At 52.1% G+C, this 18371-nt stretch overlaps 4 protein-coding genes across 4 annotated transcripts; 3 read left to right on the forward strand and 1 right to left on the reverse strand.

The window, feature by feature from the left end:
• Positions 1-1566: 1566 nt before the first annotated feature.
• AAFC00_000029 (uncharacterized protein) lies at positions 1567-5637 on the forward strand (the record flags this gene model as incomplete). Its single annotated transcript, XM_069342479.1, has 1 exon — positions 1567-5637. One exon carries the CDS (start codon positions 1567-1569, stop codon positions 5635-5637), a length of 4071 nt encoding a protein of 1356 aa, XP_069196202.1.
• Positions 5638-7245: 1608 nt separating this feature from the next.
• On the forward strand, positions 7246-8704 carry AAFC00_000030 (uncharacterized protein; the record flags this gene model as incomplete). Its single annotated transcript, XM_069342604.1, has 2 exons — positions 7246-8092; positions 8148-8704. The coding sequence occupies 2 exons, from the start codon at positions 7246-7248 to the stop codon at positions 8702-8704; spliced, it is 1404 nt and encodes a 467-aa protein (XP_069196203.1).
• An 836-nt stretch (positions 8705-9540) lies between these two features.
• AAFC00_000031 (uncharacterized protein) lies at positions 9541-11043 on the reverse strand (the record flags this gene model as incomplete). The annotated part of the gene is made up of 2 exons (XM_069342708.1): positions 9541-10358; positions 10422-11043. 2 exons carry the CDS (start codon positions 11041-11043, stop codon positions 9541-9543), a joined length of 1440 nt encoding a protein of 479 aa, XP_069196204.1.
• A 5206-nt stretch (positions 11044-16249) lies between these two features.
• AAFC00_000032 (uncharacterized protein) lies at positions 16250-17690 on the forward strand (the record flags this gene model as incomplete). Its single annotated transcript, XM_069342915.1, has 2 exons — positions 16250-16380; positions 16517-17690. The coding sequence occupies 2 exons, from the start codon at positions 16250-16252 to the stop codon at positions 17688-17690; spliced, it is 1305 nt and encodes a 434-aa protein (XP_069196205.1).
• Between the last annotated feature and the right edge of the window lie 681 nt (positions 17691-18371).

Below are 18371 nucleotides of genomic sequence, written 5' to 3' on the forward strand. Positions count from 1 at the left end.
TCTTACGCATGCAGTTGGAGCTCAACAACCAATAGCTCACATGTACTACTTTACTCATAGCAAGACCTTTAGTGCCGACTAAATCCTCTTTTCCATTGCCTACCTTACTCTTCTGCTGTCCTATGAAAAGCCACAGACTTGTGGGTCCATTCTATTTGCGTTCCTGTATTAATCTCCTTTAGTGTCTACACAGCACGAAGGATTTTTCACGAGTCAGCAGTGAGAGAACGTTCGGGAGCTATGATGCTGTACAGGACCAGAAATTGGCTGCCTAATAGGGGGCACCGCTCACACCCTGTCAGCTACACGGACCGCGATATGTTAAAGTAGGTAGGTAGGTACGTTGTGGATCAGCGCACGGTTTCTCCCTGTTTAACGCTTTTTCAGGTTGACGGAATCATGCTGTAGGAGCTCTACGGTAGAATGTGTTATATCAATCTACAAAAAAAAAACCATGCTTCGTCATAACTTACGTATTCTTGCGCCAGGTCCAGTATATAGCATCAGGTAAGGTAGGTACTGTAGTCATCGATGAGTGCGACAGAACGGTGCGCGAGGCCGCCACTAAAGTCCGTGCGCCGAGAGCACAGGGTAAACAAGCACCAGCATCTATCCTTCTCGTACCTCGTATGGCGTCAAGATTAAGGTAGGTACAGTACTTTAGATAAAGATTCAGGTTCAAGCGAAGTGAGGGGCAATATCCACACAAACATGGTTCGACTCTATTCTAACCGCAGCGTGGCTTTCTGCAGTGGAGAAGTGTCACATTTCATCTATCGAGGCGTTGGCTGACATCAGTCGCAGTCTTCTCTCGATCCAGAAGCACTGCAGTCATCTATTCGATCTGGCTGACAGGTAATGTATCTCGTTGACGATCATGCTTCAGAGTATAGATACACGAAACGAGTAATGGGAATAGAGCTACTGTAGCTGTGCGCCACACCCTCAGGATCCTGCTGTGAGTCAACACAACTAGGTAGGCAAAATTGTTTGCCTGTAGTCAAATCCTTCTGTGATTCATCCAATGAATGCAATTACCATGTCGGGCCCGACTGACGAACCCATCTCCGTTAGTCAGTTCGTTGAGCTATCCTTACTGCTGTAAGGTACAGTACTGTATGTCTTGCTCGGCCGGTGACCATTATTGTACAGGCGGCCACCGGAGTTTCGGGTTTTAAGCATCAACGCTTGACAACGCTACTCCGTACTAAGTAAAAAGTCCGTCGGATACTCAAACACCCGGATCTCAGGGTTACTGCAAGTGATAAAGTATAGCCGTCTCCCAGAGAATTAATATGTTCACACACATAGCAGTCGCATCAAGGGGTTTCCTTTGTTGAATTGTGTTGCCTTGACGCGGGTCATTTTTTATAGGCATCAAGATCTTTCTTTCCTTTCCTGAATATCCAGTTCAACTAAGCTAAGGTATCCTTCGCCACCCCCACAATACTGACTGAGGTTCATTCGATCTTCGCCCGCCACGGCGCACATACTGTACACGACCTGTGCGTGTCCTGGATCTCGAGCGCCCCGCATTTCGCCCATCCCACTTTTGATTAATCAACAATGGGCATCATGCCCGGTCATCGCACCCAGTCGTCTACTGGCTCTTCTAGCACAGAGGAACCAGAAGTAGCAAAACTGTCAGTGACTGACAATGAGAAAACACAACTCGGCCAGGCATCGTTGGTGCCTGGAATGGCACCAGCGCCAGTGGTACCACTAGTGAACGAGGGTATGAAGAAGAAAACCAAGAAGAGCAAGAAAGCAAAAAAGGGTGAGAAGCAAGATGACGAGGAGAAGAAAGAAGATCCCTACGCACACCTGCCCGAGCATGAGAAGGCAGTCATCAAGAGACAACTAGACGTTCCGCCGGTATCAGTAAACTATCTCTCGTTATACCGCTATGCGACTCGAAATGATATGTACATCATGGCCGCTGCGTCCTTTGGCTCAGTCGTCGGTGGTGCTCTGCTGCCGCTGATGACTGTCGTTTTCGGCGGATTGACGACCACGTTTACGCAGTATTTCCAAGGAGGTGTCACGGAAGCTCACTTCAATCATGAATTGAGCCGATATGCTCTTTACTTCGTCTACCTCGCCATTGGAGAGTTCGTCTTCATTTACATGGCGACAGCAGGCTTCCTATACACAGGAGAACACATCGCGGGCAAGATCCGTGAGGAGTTTCTTGCTGCCATCTTACGCCAGAACATTGCTTTCTTCGATCAGCTGGGCGCTGGCGAGATTACCACCAGAATCACCGCAGACACAAATCTTATTCAGGACGGTATTTCCGAGAAGGTCGGTCTGACAATGACCGCTCTTGCCACATTCGTAACCGCCTTCATTATCAGTTTCATTAAGTACTGGAAGCTCACTTTGATCCTTACATCCACCATTTTTGCCATTGTCATCACTATGGGCTCGATGGGTGGATTCATCGTCAAATACAACAAGGCTTCACTCGCAGCATACGCTGAGGGTGGCACCGTTGCCGAAGAAGTCATCAGCTCCATCAGAAATGCGACCGCTTTTGGTACTCAGGAAAAACTCGCTCGTCAGTATGACTTGCATCTCGCAAAAGCTGAGAAATCTGGACGCATGATGAAAATCCTCGTTGGATCCATGATTGGCTTCCTGATGTGCTACGTTTTCTTGAACTACTCTCTCGCTTTCTGGATGGGTTCTCGATATCTCGTGGACGGAGTTGTCAACGTGGGCGATGTCATTACTATCATGATGTCTATCATGATTGGTGCCTTCTCTCTTGGTAACGTTGCGCCCAACATACAAGCATTCACTACCGGTGTCGCCGCAGCCATCAAGATCTATGCCACAATCGATCGTGTCTCCCCTCTCGATCCTAAATCCGAGGAGGGAGAGGTTCTGAAGGATGTTGACGGTACCGTGGAATTGCGCAACATTCGTCACATCTACCCCTCTCGCCCTGAGGTCGTCGTCATGGAAGACGTCAGCCTTCTCATTCCCGCCGGAAAGACCACCGCCTTGGTTGGTGCTTCTGGTTCTGGTAAGAGCACCATCGTCGGTCTGGTTGAACGCTTTTACGATCCGGTCGGCGGAACTGTCTTCCTGGACGGCCACGATGTTTCAACTCTCAACCTCCGTTGGCTTCGCCAGAACGTTTCTCTTGTCAGCCAAGAACCTACACTTTTTGCTACCACAATTTACGGTAATATTCGACACGGATTGATCGGCACTGTCCACGAGTCCAAACCCGAGGAGGAAATCCGAGCGCTTATAGAGGATGCAGCAATGCAGGCCAACGCGCATGACTTTATCTCAGGTCTCCCAGAAGGCTATGAGACTAACGTTGGCGAAAGGGGCTTCCTGCTGTCTGGTGGTCAAAAACAACGTATCGCTATCGCGCGAGCCATGGTCAGCGATCCAAAGATTCTACTGTTGGACGAAGCAACGTCTGCGCTGGATACCAAGAGTGAGGGAGTTGTCCAAGCAGCTCTCGACAAAGCTGCTCAGGGAAGAACTACAATTGTCATCGCTCATCGTCTTTCTACCATCAAGGATGCCGACAATATCGTTGTGATGAGTCAAGGACGCATCGTCGAACAAGGCACACACAATGAACTGATAGAAAAGAAAGATGCTTATTACAACTTGGTCGAGGCTCAGCGCATCGCTGCTGAGACCGAAAACAAAGACGAAAAGGACATTCCAATCCTCGAGGAGAAAGACGCGAATCTGCTGGAGAGGGTCCCAACCAGCCGAAGTGGCAAGGAATTTGAAGAAGACCCTGCCGACCTCAAGCTCGGACGGACACAAACTGGCAAGTCTGTGTCAAGTATGGCCCTCCAGAACAAAAAGTCGGAGGAAAACCACAGATACTCCCTCTTCACATTGATCAGACTTGTTGCCAGCTTCAACAAACCTGACTGGATCTATATGTGCATTGGACTCTTGTTCTCAATTCTAGCTGGCGGAGGAAACCCAACATCAGCTGTCTTTTTCGCAAAGTCCGTCACTGCTTTGTCTCTCCCTCCGAGTCAATACGGTGAGCTTCGACATCAAGCCAATTTCTGGGCGTGGATGTACTTCATGCTGGCCATTGTTCAACTCCTGAGCTTCCTAATTCATGGCGCGGCATTCGCGATTTGCTCAGAGAAACTCGTCCACAAGGCTCGTCTGCAGGCATTCCGCTACATGCTACGACAAGATATCGCATACTTTGACAAGGAAGAAAACACAGCCGGTGCGCTGACTTCATTCCTCTCCACCGAAACCACTCACCTAGCCGGCATGTCTGGTGTCACACTAGGCACGATTCTGACTGTTCTGACGACCTTGATCGCTGGATTCGTTGTTTCTTTGGCAGTCGGCTGGAAGCTAGCACTAGTGTGTATCTCTACTGTCCCAATCGTGCTAGCATGTGGCTTTCTCCGGTTCTGGCTGCTGGCTCGTTTCCAATCAGTGTCGAAAAAGGCATATGAGAAGTCGGCAAGTTATGCATGTGAAGCTACCTCGGCCATCCGTACGGTCGCTTCCTTGACCAGAGAGGACGATGTCCACCAAAACTATCGCGAACAACTCGCCGGTCAGCAAAAAACGTCATTGGCCTCTATTCTCAGGTCATCCTTACTTTATGCGGCGTCTCAGTCATTCATGTTCCTTTGCATGGCTTTGGGATTCTGGTACGGAGGAACTCTTCTTGGTAGCAGGGAGTACAATGTCTTCCAATTCTTTCTGTGTTTCATGGCCGTTGTGTTTGGAGCTCAATCTGCAGGCACAATTTTTTCGTTTGCCCCTGACATGGGCAAAGCTAAGCACGCAGCGCACGAACTCAAGACGTTATTCGACCGTCAACCTACAATTGACAACTGGAGTCAGGATGGAGAGAAGCTGTCCCATGTGGATGGTCATATTGAGTTCCGAGACGTCCATTTCAGATATCCAACTAGACCCGAGCAACCTGTCCTTCGCGGGCTCAATTTGACCGTCAAGCCTGGCCAATACGTTGCGTTGGTTGGTGCGAGTGGGTGCGGCAAATCTACTACGATTGCACTGCTCGAGAGGTTCTATGATCCTCTGGTTGGCGGCGTTTACCTTGACGGCAGAGAAGTTTCGTCGCTGAATATTGCCGACTATCGTTCTCACATCGCTCTGGTCAGTCAGGAACCTACCTTGTATCAAGGTACCGTCCGCGAGAACATTCTTCTCGGCGCCGATCGTGGCGATGTTCCCGAAGAGGAAGTTATCAAGGCTTGCAAAGATGCAAACATCTACGACTTTGTGATGTCCTTGCCTGATGCCATGAATACTGTCGTTGGAAGCAAGGGCAGCATGCTGTCTGGAGGTCAGAAGCAGCGTATCGCCATTGCCCGGGCACTTCTTCGTCAACCCAAGGTCTTGCTTCTCGACGAGGCTACTTCGGCTCTCGACTCGGAGTCTGAGAAGGTTGTCCAAGCAGCGTTGGACAAGGCTGCCAAAGGACGTACAACTATTGCCGTAGCCCACAGACTGAGTACCATCCAGAAAGCTGACATGATTTACGTGTTTGATGCCGGTAAGATTGTGGAAAACGGTACGCATAACGAGCTATTAGCCAGGAGGGGCAGATATTTCGAGCTGGTAAACCTCCAGAGCCTGGGCAGAACGCAATAGATTGCGTAGGTGGAATGTATCAGGGCTTGGTGGCATAACATGGGTCAACAGCGTGGCGTTTTGGAATCAGAGATATATCATTGTGCTCTCATCGAGCCTCCTCTACTCATCTATACATATATAAACTTGTACGTCAGTAGCACATCAAACTTGAATGCGAAAGATCGTGGCAACCATCGCAAAGCTTTCCAATTCGTGTCAGTTAGATATACGTGCTTTTTCTTCTACTGGATTTTCCATGCAGTCGTGATCAAGAACGCCATAAGACGCCAAATCTCGGTTGTTGCCAAAGTGCCAGGTTCCAAGAGCGATTGGCCGTTCAATCACCAGCCCGTTCGCTCTGGCTTACCATACATGTGACTTGAACAATTCCATCCCCGTCTTTTTGCGAAGAACCCATATTTATGCGCTTAGCCAGGCATAAGATGTCGATGCGATATGCAAATCTCGATACTGTGCTGAAACACGTCAAGCCGGCCGTTTTGTGGCCGCTTATGCTCCTGTGCTCGCCGAATGGCCTCTTGTGCAATAACTCCGACTTCCATTGGTGGCTTGCTTGGACGTCCACGCTTCTGCCTTGTAAGAAGGGCCTATCTTGCACTTGGATGCATCATCAAGATCATTTCAATGGTCAACTTTCTGCGCATCTGTGTCAGCCAAGCTGATTACAGTACTGATGGTGAGGATGCTGCACATGTAAGTGAGCAATGAGGTGGACGTCCAGCTGTGCGTCATGAAGCGATCGTCCGACACTCCATCAACCTTAGTCCCTAACCCTCCCTCGGTTGATACTTTTTATCACCACAGTAAGTAAACCATTTATTTGAGATCTTCACTCGCCGTATTTCATCTATATCGTCGCTAAGCCTCGCAACAGCTTTCGAAGCCCAATGCAGTGACGGTTCGCGTGGTCGACCGTTTGAGATGTCTCTGATGTCAACCAACGGTGTTGGCCAGAGCCCTTCTGGACTCTATGGCTCTACTTCCAGCCTACGAGAGAACGGTCTCTACACATGCTAGATCAGTAAAATGTCTACGATGATGTGAACCACTACTAGCATTTCTGTATGGGTCGTAGATCGGCAGGACCTACTTTCCATTGTGGACTCTTCATCCTCATACACTCCAGGATGGTATCCATCAGTAATCTTGCTTCATCTTTTCTTCGTTGAATATCCTGCAAAGTGGTCGACACCAGAATCTAGTGGTGGAGTGTAAGACGGACGACAAGTGCACGCTCTCTAGGCTGATCGCCACATCCTACGCCACAAACTCCACATCATGCCCGCACTCATACCGCCTTCACTGGCCAGGAAGAAGCCATTTATAAAACTCCTTGATGATACGACCGCCTATCTGCTCGAAGTCCGAGCATTGGACCATAACCACCACTACTCAGACAAGCCTGTGCCACAATGGAAGCGCTTGCGCACACGTCCACGGCTGATATTCAGTTTTCTAACCATCTTGCCACTTTTACTAATCACAGTATTATTCTGTGAGTCGTCACATTTCTTATCGTATCATCTCTGTTTGCAAAGTTACAAACTAACAGTACAACAAATAGTTCGTCGATGTCGACGACTGACGTTCAATTCTATACGACACATGACGTACATACGACTACTGGTGCTGTCTGCCTACATTATCGCGATTGCATTCAGTATATCATCGATATCTATGGTGTTCGCAGGAGTCAGCACACTGGATCGATGCCGAAATAGCGTGTACGCTTGCATGGCTTTCCTCTTTGCAGGAAAGCTAGCCATGCAACTTTTTCTCATCGAGCGTGCTCATATTGCCAACATCCATTGTCCTCGCCGCCGAGATGATCCTGTCTGGTGGATCAGCATGAGCTTCGTCTGCGTCTCTGTTGTCGCTTTGTCAGTCTGGACATGCCTCAATCCAGTGTATTACATGAACACCACCACTGGAAGATGCATGAAGGGTCTACCCCCTAACGTTGTTGCGCCTCTCCAAGCCTACGAAGTTGCAGTCAATCTGGCTTTGACAGCAGTTTTCATACGAATCTTGCAAAAGAGCAAGCAGCGATCAGCCCTCAGTGGTCGAAGAGAAAGCATCTGCAACGTACGCGCCAAAATCGAATCTGTGGTCGGGAAATTCAAGACTTCGATCACCAAAGCGAAGACGACAAGCGAATCAGTCGTGCAAGTAACGAAGCCACCTTCGTCTTCGGAGCCTGGCTTCCCCCGTAGCTCATCATCACCCGCGCCAGACGAGATCACCGAGACAAAGAAGGACTTGGACGTCGAGGCTGTGGCGATTACCCTTCCTGCAAGTACGCGAGGAAAGAACAAGTTGCGCAACCTAGCCGGCAAGAGTCTCATGGGCACATTGGCCATCCTGGCGTGGAGCATCACGAACAACGTCATCTTCTACGTGACTAAAGGACACGAAGTCGCGTGGCTGTGTTTTGTGCAATGCAATATCGATTGTAAGACCTGTCTTCCACAACTTATCTCAGAGACAAGTACTGATTGTTCGAACAGTCACTTTATCAGTGATAGTCCTCCACTGGCTGACCTCCGATACCAAAACCACCGACTTCGGCTCCGCCATCACCGAGATGCCCTCTGCAGCAGCACGTACTCTTGCGCCCAAAAGACGAGACACAATGATCACTGCCTCCGAAGACGATGACGATGACGATGAGGCGGACCTCGACTCGGAAACTACAACAGAAGACGAAGAAATCGAAGAGATAACCAACAATTGCAAGCAAGACGAACATGCACGAAAACCAAGTTCGACCCAAGGTTCCTGGCGCAAATACTCGATCCTCTCGATAGCCACTCCCGCCGCCGCAGCCGGTACCGCCGCCGCAGCAGCTGCAAAAGCACTCTGGATCCGTAGGGCATCGTCGGTCGCTCTGCCACCCGGCATCAAGTTCTTCACTGCCCCTTTCGCCGCTTCTGGCAGTAGTGGTGACGCCAGGCCTGGACCCAACGTCGATGGCGATGCAGATACAGAAGACTATCATAGCAGGAGGTCGTACTCGACGACGATTTCGAGATCAAGTAGTGTTTCCACGTCTTCTACTACTTGAGTGAGCGACAGTGGAAGACCGACGAGGCGGCTCAGGACTCGCGTTTGATAGATGGAAAGGGGCAGGCACCCTGAGAATCACTGCGCGCGCGTCCGGTACATGCTTGCTTGCTTCCTACAAGCCGCATGGAGGAACCAAACCGCAAAACGGCTTCTTTGACTACCGAGATAAGATGAGATGAGATTGATATACCCCAAGAAGGACTAGATGAATGGAATACATAATGTTTTTTTTGTTACCTTTCACTACTCGCTGTCAATACTTGCATGTACTATGAAAGCTATACCTATCCACTTACAAAAGTAACACTCTTGACGAGCTGGATGGCGAGGACTGGTACGCATCTTCGGCTGTACATATACATATACATATACGCACAAGACCTTCGAGTCAAGCTGCAAAGTCAAAGTCGGTATACCATCCATATATACGACGCATAGTCTCGCGGACGGTGACATTGCGTACTGCACTGTGCCTCGGGCTGTGCGTTCATACCTTTCACTTACGTGGAGAAACATTTCATGGAGAGAAGACATAGACCAACAAGGCAGATAGATCATTTAATTACATATCTAAGTTACGAGCTTCTTGTTTCTTGTTTCTTTTTTTCGTCTTCATACTCATTCATTACACGTACGTAGTTCGTGGTCTGGCTATTCTGTCTGTCTGTGCTCATCAGACTCTTTAGATGACAGGGCGAGCAGGTTTCCCTTCCCTCTCTGTTTGTCCCTCTTCTTCTTGTTTTCTCTCATGTCTGGCCATTCGCTCTCATCCAGGATCCATGACACCCAGTCCATCAACGCGCCCCTCAAGTCCTCAGATGCAAGCGCCCTCCATTAAGCCTTGCCCTGCGAAGCACCAGCGACCTCAGTCACAGCGCCCTTCCCAGCATTCTTCCTCACGACTCTGAAACCGCCCGCGAGCAGCACGAGGGCCTCGAGACCCAGAATAACGGCCAGTGTGACCATAGCGCCGATGACGCCGTTGACAGCCGGACTGAGTCCGTTGCCTTTCTCGCTGCTGCTGGCCGTGCTGCTGCCCGAAGAAGGCGCGGACGACGACGAAGAAGCATAGGCGGCGCATGTCCCCGTGCTGTTCTGACACACGGTGCACCACTGCTCCGTGGACCCGACGGCGAACTTGTTCATTTCAGACACGAAGTCCGTCCAGGGAACGAGCGGATCCGTGCGGCCGAACAGAGGGTAAGTCTGGGGCTCCGAGTCGGCGGACGCGGTTCCGTTGTGGAAGATAAAGCGCACGCTGAGTTCGTCTGCCGAGGGTGCGGCGGTCGAGGCATTGGTGACGAGTTCGAAAGCCATCGAGGATGCGTAGTCTGCGATTCCGTAGAAATCGGGGTTCGCGGCCGTCAGGTTCGCGAGGCCGAAGAAGGAGGCGAACGAGGCGTAGGCGCCGAATTGGATGCCCATTTTGCTGGCTTTGGAGGGGTTTGTGGCGGTTGTGTTCAGGAATTGGACCACTTGGGCGGCGAGCGTCATGCCTGCTATCGCGCGCGTGTTGTCGCTGCTGTTGTAGGCTAGATTCCACTCGTGCGTGTTGGCTAGAGTCAGCAGCTGGTGGAAGCTGTCGTTGGTGATCAGAGATGCGGATTGGATCGAGGCGTTGTTGATTTCGGCGACGTTGATCAGATCGTAGACTAGTTGTGGATCGTGTTAGTGTTGTTGCCTGTGTGTTATAGCTCCCTTTGGGCAGAACTCACTCAAGTAGGCATTCTTGTACGACATCTGGCTCTCGTTGAACGTGCGGTTCACTACGGGAGTAATGCTGTCGTAAAACTCCTGTGTGCTGCTGAGCAACTCGTTGTACTCGGTACTATAGAAGTAGTTGTTCGAGCTCGTGACGGCGGCATTGCAACCGCTGGCAGACTGCAGCCACCCATTGTCTTCACTGCCGGTGCCGCTGGTGACAAGAGACAGAGGAATCAGTTGGTAGCCATTGAGGGGAGTCGTGACATTGGTGCCATTGCGCAGAGTCTGAGTAGCGAGAGTGTTTCCAACCGGAGGGTAGAGGCCCTGCAAGAAACCGGTCGCTGAGTTCTGCAGGACGGTGTCGGCAGGTGCGGAAACGGAAATCTGAGACTGCTTGACAATGTCTGTGTTCATGCCCTGGATCTTGCTGGTGGCGTCCGCGGCGATGTAGCGGCTACGATAGTAGTCTCCCGAAGTATGGACCTCGTAGTAGCCCAGATCGGTCAGGTTGGCCGGAGGTGTCGACTTGGATGTACGGTCACCGTGACGGTGGAACATGTACACGCCGAGCACAGTCTCGGCCGTGACTGCAGAGGACAGCAGGGAGAGAGGAACGAGGGCCTTGGCCAACATCTTGACAGGTCTTTGGAGTGAGGCAAAGGCACAAACAGAGAAGACGCAAGAGAAGAAAAGAGGCAAGAGGAAAGACGAGATAATATATGGGAGCTACTTATCTTCCCACCAGCCGAAGCTTACCTTACTCTGCCTAAACTCTCGTTAAAGCCGTTCACGTAGTATAGTACCTGCTAGTGAGGTACTGTACAGTCCCACGAGCAAGTACAATGCACGGTACAGTGACTGCCCAACAAGCATCGAGCTAGCAGCGTAGTAGGCAAAAGAAAGTGCTAGGGCGTGTCGCCTCCAGTGCCTATTTTCACGGCGGGCGCATTTGTTTTCTGGTCTTCGCATGTGCAACCATCTTTCTCCGCGGTTGGGCGCCAGCTAAGAAAGAAGTCCGGCGAGCGGGAGTTTATTCGGCGGAAAAACTGAGTAGCGAACAAGCGTCGGCAAGCTTCTTTCCCAAGCTTGTGGACACAGAACCCAGGGAGAGGAGACAGACCACGGCAAGAGCAGTCGAGATCAGGCTAGCTCACGAGTGTCAAGGTGAGGCGATCAGTATGCCGGAACCCATGGAAGCTCTAATTACTGGAAGTGGGGGTTAGAGGGGAAAGAGAGACGGGTGAGATGGCTATCTTATCCGCTGGCCGCTTGTTTGTCACGCTCCGGCGGGGAAGCTTGGGGGATATAATCCTTCCACATCGCTCAAGCTATTGATCGTTCATCGGAATGACGGATATTGGTCGAGCTTTGAGTTGGATAACGGATTCGACGGTACTCAAGTCAGATATACAGTAACTACCTACATCTACTCACAGGAAGCACAGATAAGGGCAGAAACAATGATAGAGCAGTGCAGCTGCAGTCGGCTACAGCACAGTACCTCCAAGGGACATCCTCGACACGGCTGGCCTATACTTGAGTCAGTCATATATGCGACCCATCACTCCATCGAGTAAGGCGACACTGACATGTGGACAATCGTGCTTGCTAGCTCTGGAGTGAGATACTCGGTAGCGAATCGCTCAACCATTTGTCTTATAGGCATTGTAGACACATGTAATGTGAGCTCTTGATGGTAAACAAGAGAACAAAGAAAGAAAAGGGTAGTGACAAGAAAACAAAGAGCGCGAAAATTATAATAGTCGTAAATGTAAGCATATAAGGGTATCTCTAGATGCATGATAAAACTCCATGCAAGAACGAAAACGTCGTATTCATTACATGACCGTGCACTTCTCCTCCTGGGCGGCGACACCACTACCAGGAGGTGCCTGGGCCTGATTGTTCGGACGAGCGCCGTAGATGGGAGCGCTGACACTACCGGGGGTGCTCTGACTCTGAACCCTCCTCACTCTATTTGCCGGCGTTCCACCATTGGCGTTCATGATGCTGCTTGTCCTGCGTTGGCCCAGGTTGCCCGACGCGGCTGTGTTGACGCTCATGCTGCTCTGGTTACGAGACGGGTAAGTGGGTGACAGTCCAGCATTCATGTTCTGCGCACGTTGTTGCGCAGTGATGGCATTCAGCGCTCCCAACGCGTCACCCTGTCGGTTTGAGTTCCTGGGATGCGAGCCTGGTGGACGAAACGGACGGTCCGAGGCGGCCTGCTCGTAGCTTGGCGGTTGGTCATCGGCACCCTCTTGACCCCGGAGGTAAGGTGCGTCCAGAGACGGGCTTGGTGCAGGTTCGCGCAGCTGAGGAGTCGCTAGGTTCGAGCGCCGTGGTGGAACCTGAGGCCGATTCTCGGGGGTGTCTGGCGGAGATGACGTACGAGGTGGGCGATCAGGCGTGTTCTGGCCTTCGCGGTCGAGAAATTGGCGAGACAATTCGTCCTCACGACGTCGACGAGCAGCAGCCTCGCGACGTTCGTTGTCTTCCTCCTCCTCCTGCAATTGCAGAGCAAGAGCAAGATCATGGTCTTCCTGTTCCGTTGACTTGTGATGCTCCAGTGGGAGCCCGGCGGCTTCGTCGGATGCTGGTGCGAGCGTAGAACGACCGGGAGGAGGTCCTGGCGGAGGCGCGTAGGTGGTCGAGTGACCGATAGTACCAGTCTCTTGGTTGCCTCTACCATGTGATGGCACCGTCTGCCAGCCTTGCGACGCGTCTTCGTTGGTTGGGTTGGAACTGGTATTAGGCGCGGCGCTACTGCCACTGCTTCCGACAGGTCTAAAGTCGCCGGAGAAGAGCTCACTCGCGGCACCACTTACGTCCTTCAGGCTTTCCCATATGATCTCGTCGTGAGAAGAATATCCGGCATCTGTGACGAGAGTGAGGAGGACTCCGGTACGGGGCTCCTTGTAGAGTGTGGTAAAGTGGTCGTTTCTGAAAAGGATTGAGACGGAGCCGGGCTTGAGGGAGCTGGTCATGACTTCCAAGCCGTGCTCGGTAAGCTGGGTGGGATACTCCTCCAGAAACTGTTTGATGACAGCGATATCCTCGTACGTCTGCTGTTCGTCGGGCGTCAAGCCGGTGGTTTCCAGCTTGTCTTCCAACTCCTGCTCTCTGAACTGGATGTTCAAGGCCTCGTCGAAGGTCTTTGCAGACCGAGCAAAGGCGGCATAAGGCGGCGAGCCAGGTGGTGGGATCCAGCCATGCAGCAGAGGGATGTCGAAAGTGCTGTAAAGAACCATCTCACGGGTCTCCTCGAAGACACCAGGCTTGGCAATACCGGGTTCCACAGATACTTCTGCTTCGACAGAGCCAACATGAGGGGTGCCGGGCAGGACGAAGCTGGGGTTGACGTTCATGCCGGTGTGTAGGGTGATGAGGAAGGCGTAGAGGTCGCCGACATCAGGGAGTTCCTTGTCATTGATCTCGCTCCTCCTGGCGAGTTCTTCGAAGACGGCGTCCAACAAGAAGCCCAGGCTGACCTGCTCGCGAGAGCGCAAGGCGTCCACCAGCGCCGTCTCGACGTTTGCAGGCGTGGATAGCGACAAGGCATTCACCAAGGCAAGCAGGGGACAAGGACCGTTTGCGTTCTGTGTCATGACCGGCGACTGTCTAATGTCTTCGACTGCGGCGTCGTACCAGCGAATTTGCTTGATCTGGTATGTCTCGTTTCTTTGCCTTTTGGCTCTTGTCATTGGCGTTTCGGGGGGGTTGGCGCCGGACGTCCTCGAAGCAGCAGCGGCAGCAGCATCAGCAGAAGCAACGTGGATGGGTGCAGGTCGAGGCGGTTGTGGTGGAGGGACCTCCTCAATTGGCTTCGAGGGCTGAGGTGCGGGTTCGTCGTCCATGAGCGAGATTGGCTGAGATGGTTGCTGAGCATACTGTGGTGGAGGGAGTGCAGGCGGATCAAAGGCAGTGGGCGGTACTGGCGCAACAGCAGCAGGAGGTGGCGGAACAAAGTCGGCAGGTGGTGGCGGAGGAGCAGACGCTGGCGGCGGAGCGAGCTTCTGATCACAGATGGGCAGCGCAGGAGCTTCGGCTTTCTCCTGGCTCTCTGGCTTGCGGTCCGAATCATCCTGCCACGGGTTTGACGAAGCGCCGGAGTGCTGTCTTTCGATACTCTGCGAACTCGAGCCCGTTTGGACAGGAACAAGAGCAGGTTGAAGGCCCTGCGGTAACACGCTGTTTGTGTTTTGCCTTGTCTCCAAGGCCTCACCGAGCGTCATCTTGGACAGTTCATCTGTGGGCGTGCGCATGGTCGGCAACTCGACGGGTGGTGGAGGGGGAGCGAGAGCGGGTGGCGGTGGAGGAGCAGTAGTCGGGGGTTCAGCCCAGGCCGATTGACTGTCGTACTGATTCTGTCCGGTGTTTTGCATTCGAAGATAAGGATTATGCGGGTTACTCGACTGCACGGGAGGTCTGGCCGGAATCTCTTGTCCTTGAAGCTCTTCAGAGGCCCAAGGGTTTGTCTGCTGTTGGGGAGCCACAGGAGGACCGGGCCTTAGGCTGCTAGGTATGTCGTGTGCCCCGTCGGTGGCGCCATTAGCTGTATGCGCCGGATGGTCAAAGGCGTCGAGTTTGTCGGCATCATTGTCGTCATCGTCGTCGGAGAATCCAGAGTTCCAGGTGTTGTGTGAAGAGGTGGAGCTCGCCCTGGATCGTCGACCTATTCGACCTGCTTCTTGTGCGTCATCTTGGTATGAGGCAGCAGCAGCATAATCAGGCACTACAGGCGATGTGGGATATGGAGGATGCTCGGATGGGAGCGGCTTTCTGATGACCATGTTGCTTTTGCTATCACTCCTGCTCCCGGGTCGTGGCAGCGGTTGTTCTTTTATTTGTGGTATGACGAATGACGTGAACGAGAAGACGGCGGTGGAGCAGGATGAACGGCGATCACCAGGAAAGTAATTGTCTTTCAAGGCAACCACGTGCTTTGGTTCAAGAGGATCCTGCGATCGCTGATATTGAGTATCATGCGCGCCTCGACCAAGCTATTGGAATGCCTGAGGTTGACGAGACAAGGTGGGTGGAAAGGATTAAACAGTAGGTACAGTAGTAATCAAAGCACAGCAATCAGAGGCTAATGGTAAGAAGTGCTGTTCAGGCAAAGTCACGAACGTTGAAGGAGAGCCGGAAGAGAAGGCAACAGGCCAAGGAAACCCTTGGGAGTCAAGAGACTAAGAGGATATTAAAGTAATTGAGGGATATTATTCAATCGACAACCTCGCATGCGATGGTGTTAGAACCACACTGCTCCTGCGCGCGCTCCGAGAAACACATCAAGATGCTGCAGCGGAATAGAAAAGCAATGACGACGACGACCACGACGCTTTACCCTTTACTTTGCCTGTAACCCTTGAGGTGCCTCGCCTCACCTTGGGTACCTACTGTACCTCAGCATGCTCCGCCCTTTGAGCGTGGGTTGATGAAGAAATCAAACATTCCTGTATCAGCCACAGGCTACTGAATGTACTGCTGAAGTGTTGATCTGTCGCCCTCGCCGTCTAAGCCTCAAAGCTGTGCAGATGTCTGTGGCGCAGTGGTATCACCATTGAAGAAGTATCGCCTGAACCCTTGTTTTGTTCTCACTGCGTCACTCTGCTGTAAAGGAAGGCACAGAATAAGGCGCAGTACGTGCCCAGGCAGGTGCGAGTGAAAGTGTGGGGCAGAAGACAGTTCGTACCTCCGTACCTCGAAAAGTTCCCCCTCTTGACCTTACCTATATGTTTTTTCCCTGGACGAATACCAGAGCTTTATATCGACATTTATATATCCCAAAAATATACACACACATTGCTGCATCTCCATCCGCAGCAGTCCTCCAGCAATGGCAATTGACAAGCTCACAGTCTTGCTCATCGGCAATGGTGGCAGAGAGCATGCGCTGTCGTGGAAGCTGGCTCAGTCTCCCCACGTCGAACATATTTATGTCGTTCCTGGCAACGGAGGCACAGAACTGTAGGTTTTCCGAGTGAATCCGATTTCTTCTATTCCTACATGTTTCGTTGTGTCTATTTTCTTTTCTCTCCATCATCTGGTCCAAGAGCTGCATGGTCTGTTGGTCTGACCCGATTTTTTCCCACGCCACATACAGCCTACAAAACGTGACCAACATCTCCAACATCTCGCAAGAGGACTTTCCCGCGCTTGCCTCATTCGCCAAAGAGAAGAAGGTCAACTTCCTGATCCCTGGACCCGAGGCTCCCTTGGTGGCCGGCATCACAGACTTTTTCCAACAGAATGTGCCGGGCATCCGCGTCTTCGGACCAAGCAAGGCGGCCGCGCGCATGGAGGGAAGCAAGACGTTTTCAAAAGACTTCATGAAGGAATACAACATCCCGACGGCGGCATACGAGAACTTCAGCGACTTCGAAGCCGCCAAGCGATACCTCGACGCCATCGACCACGACGTCGTCATCAAAGCCGATGGGCTGGCGGCAGGAAAGGGAGTCATCATCCCTCAGACGAAAGAAGAAGCCCACGCCGCCCTCAAGGACATCATGTTGACGAGAGAATTCGGCGACGCGGGCAACAGCGTCGTCATCGAAGAGTTCCTCGAGGGAGAAGAATGCTCCATCCTGACCTTCAGCGACGGCCACGTCATTGCCTCGCTGCCCCCAGCCCAGGACCACAAGAGGATAGGAGACGGCGACACCGGTCCCAACACGGGCGGCATGGGAACCTACGCCCCTTGCCCGGACAGAGTCATCAGCAAATCGCAACTTGAGCACATCAACAAGACCATCCTGCAGCCGACCATCGACGGCATGCGCAAGTCAGGCTACACCTTCGTCGGCTGCCTCTTCACCGGCCTCATGATGACGCCCAACAAGGGCGCCAAAGTCCTCGAGTACAACGTCCGCTTCGGCGACCCGGAGACCCAGTCCGTCTTGCCTTTGCTCTCGACCGATCTCGCGGAGCTCATGTACCACTGCACCACCGCCACTCTGTCGTCTGTCCTGCCCATCCAGATCTCCTCGCAGTCAGCCGCAACCGTCGTCGTCGCCGCTGGAGGCTACCCGGGCACTTACGCAAAGGGCACCCCGATCACACTGGACGCTGTGGCCCAGGACACGACGACCATCTTCCACGCCGGCACAGTGGTCAAGGACGGAAAGTTGTTGACGAGCGGAGGCAGAGTCATCGCCGCCACGGCCACCGGTGCCGACCTCGCCGAGGCTGTCAAGAGGGCTTACGAGGGCGTCAAGTCCATTCACTTTAATGGCATGCAGTTCAGGTCCGACATTGCTGCCAAGGGTCTGAAATAGGTCTTTTGCTTCCATTTTACCATCTCTGGATCTCCTTTGAAAAGTCCATTGAGCTCATGACATGGGGGAAATGTATGACGGACTGCTTTCGACTAAGAATAGGACATAGAAATGCGTAGAGAAACGATCGCAGTAAAATAAAACAAAAAAGGATCATCGTGCAATCTTGCCGTTTTCTCCCTTCATCCCTCTTGCGCTGTTCTCGCTCCCTCTTACATTTCAGGAGAAGGTCTTCCTAATGGGTTATATAGCTGCCACCATACATCATCGCCAGCCCATTATTGCGCTCACCTCTTCTTTGGGAAACACAGAAGATGTGTGGCTTGGGAATGGTGATGTTAGAAAAAAAGGTAAAAAGACATTCAACATCATCTCCACGCGAATTTGTCGTCGACTCTGCCCCTCGCTCGGAACACACACCTGCAGCGACCACAATGGCTAGCCATATCAGTAATGAGCGGATTAGTAAGGAAACAAGGAAATGGTTGGGAAACCTCCATAAACACCAAGCCCTTCAGAACCTCGCCAGATTAATTTAACCAGCGTCGAGCATTTGAAATCGAAAAGAGCCTTGCTCTGCGAAGCCACTCTAGTACTCCCCCAGCTAGGCACTCTCGAACCTTAGCGTGTTCCACATCGATGGCGTGCTGGTCTTATCGCAAATCATTGCAGCCTCTCATC

This window comes from Neodothiora populina (assembly GCF_041146345.1).
Source record: "Neodothiora populina strain CPC 39397 chromosome Unknown canker_contig_1, whole genome shotgun sequence".
NCBI lineage: Eukaryota > Fungi > Ascomycota > Dothideomycetes > Dothideales > Dothioraceae > Neodothiora > Neodothiora populina.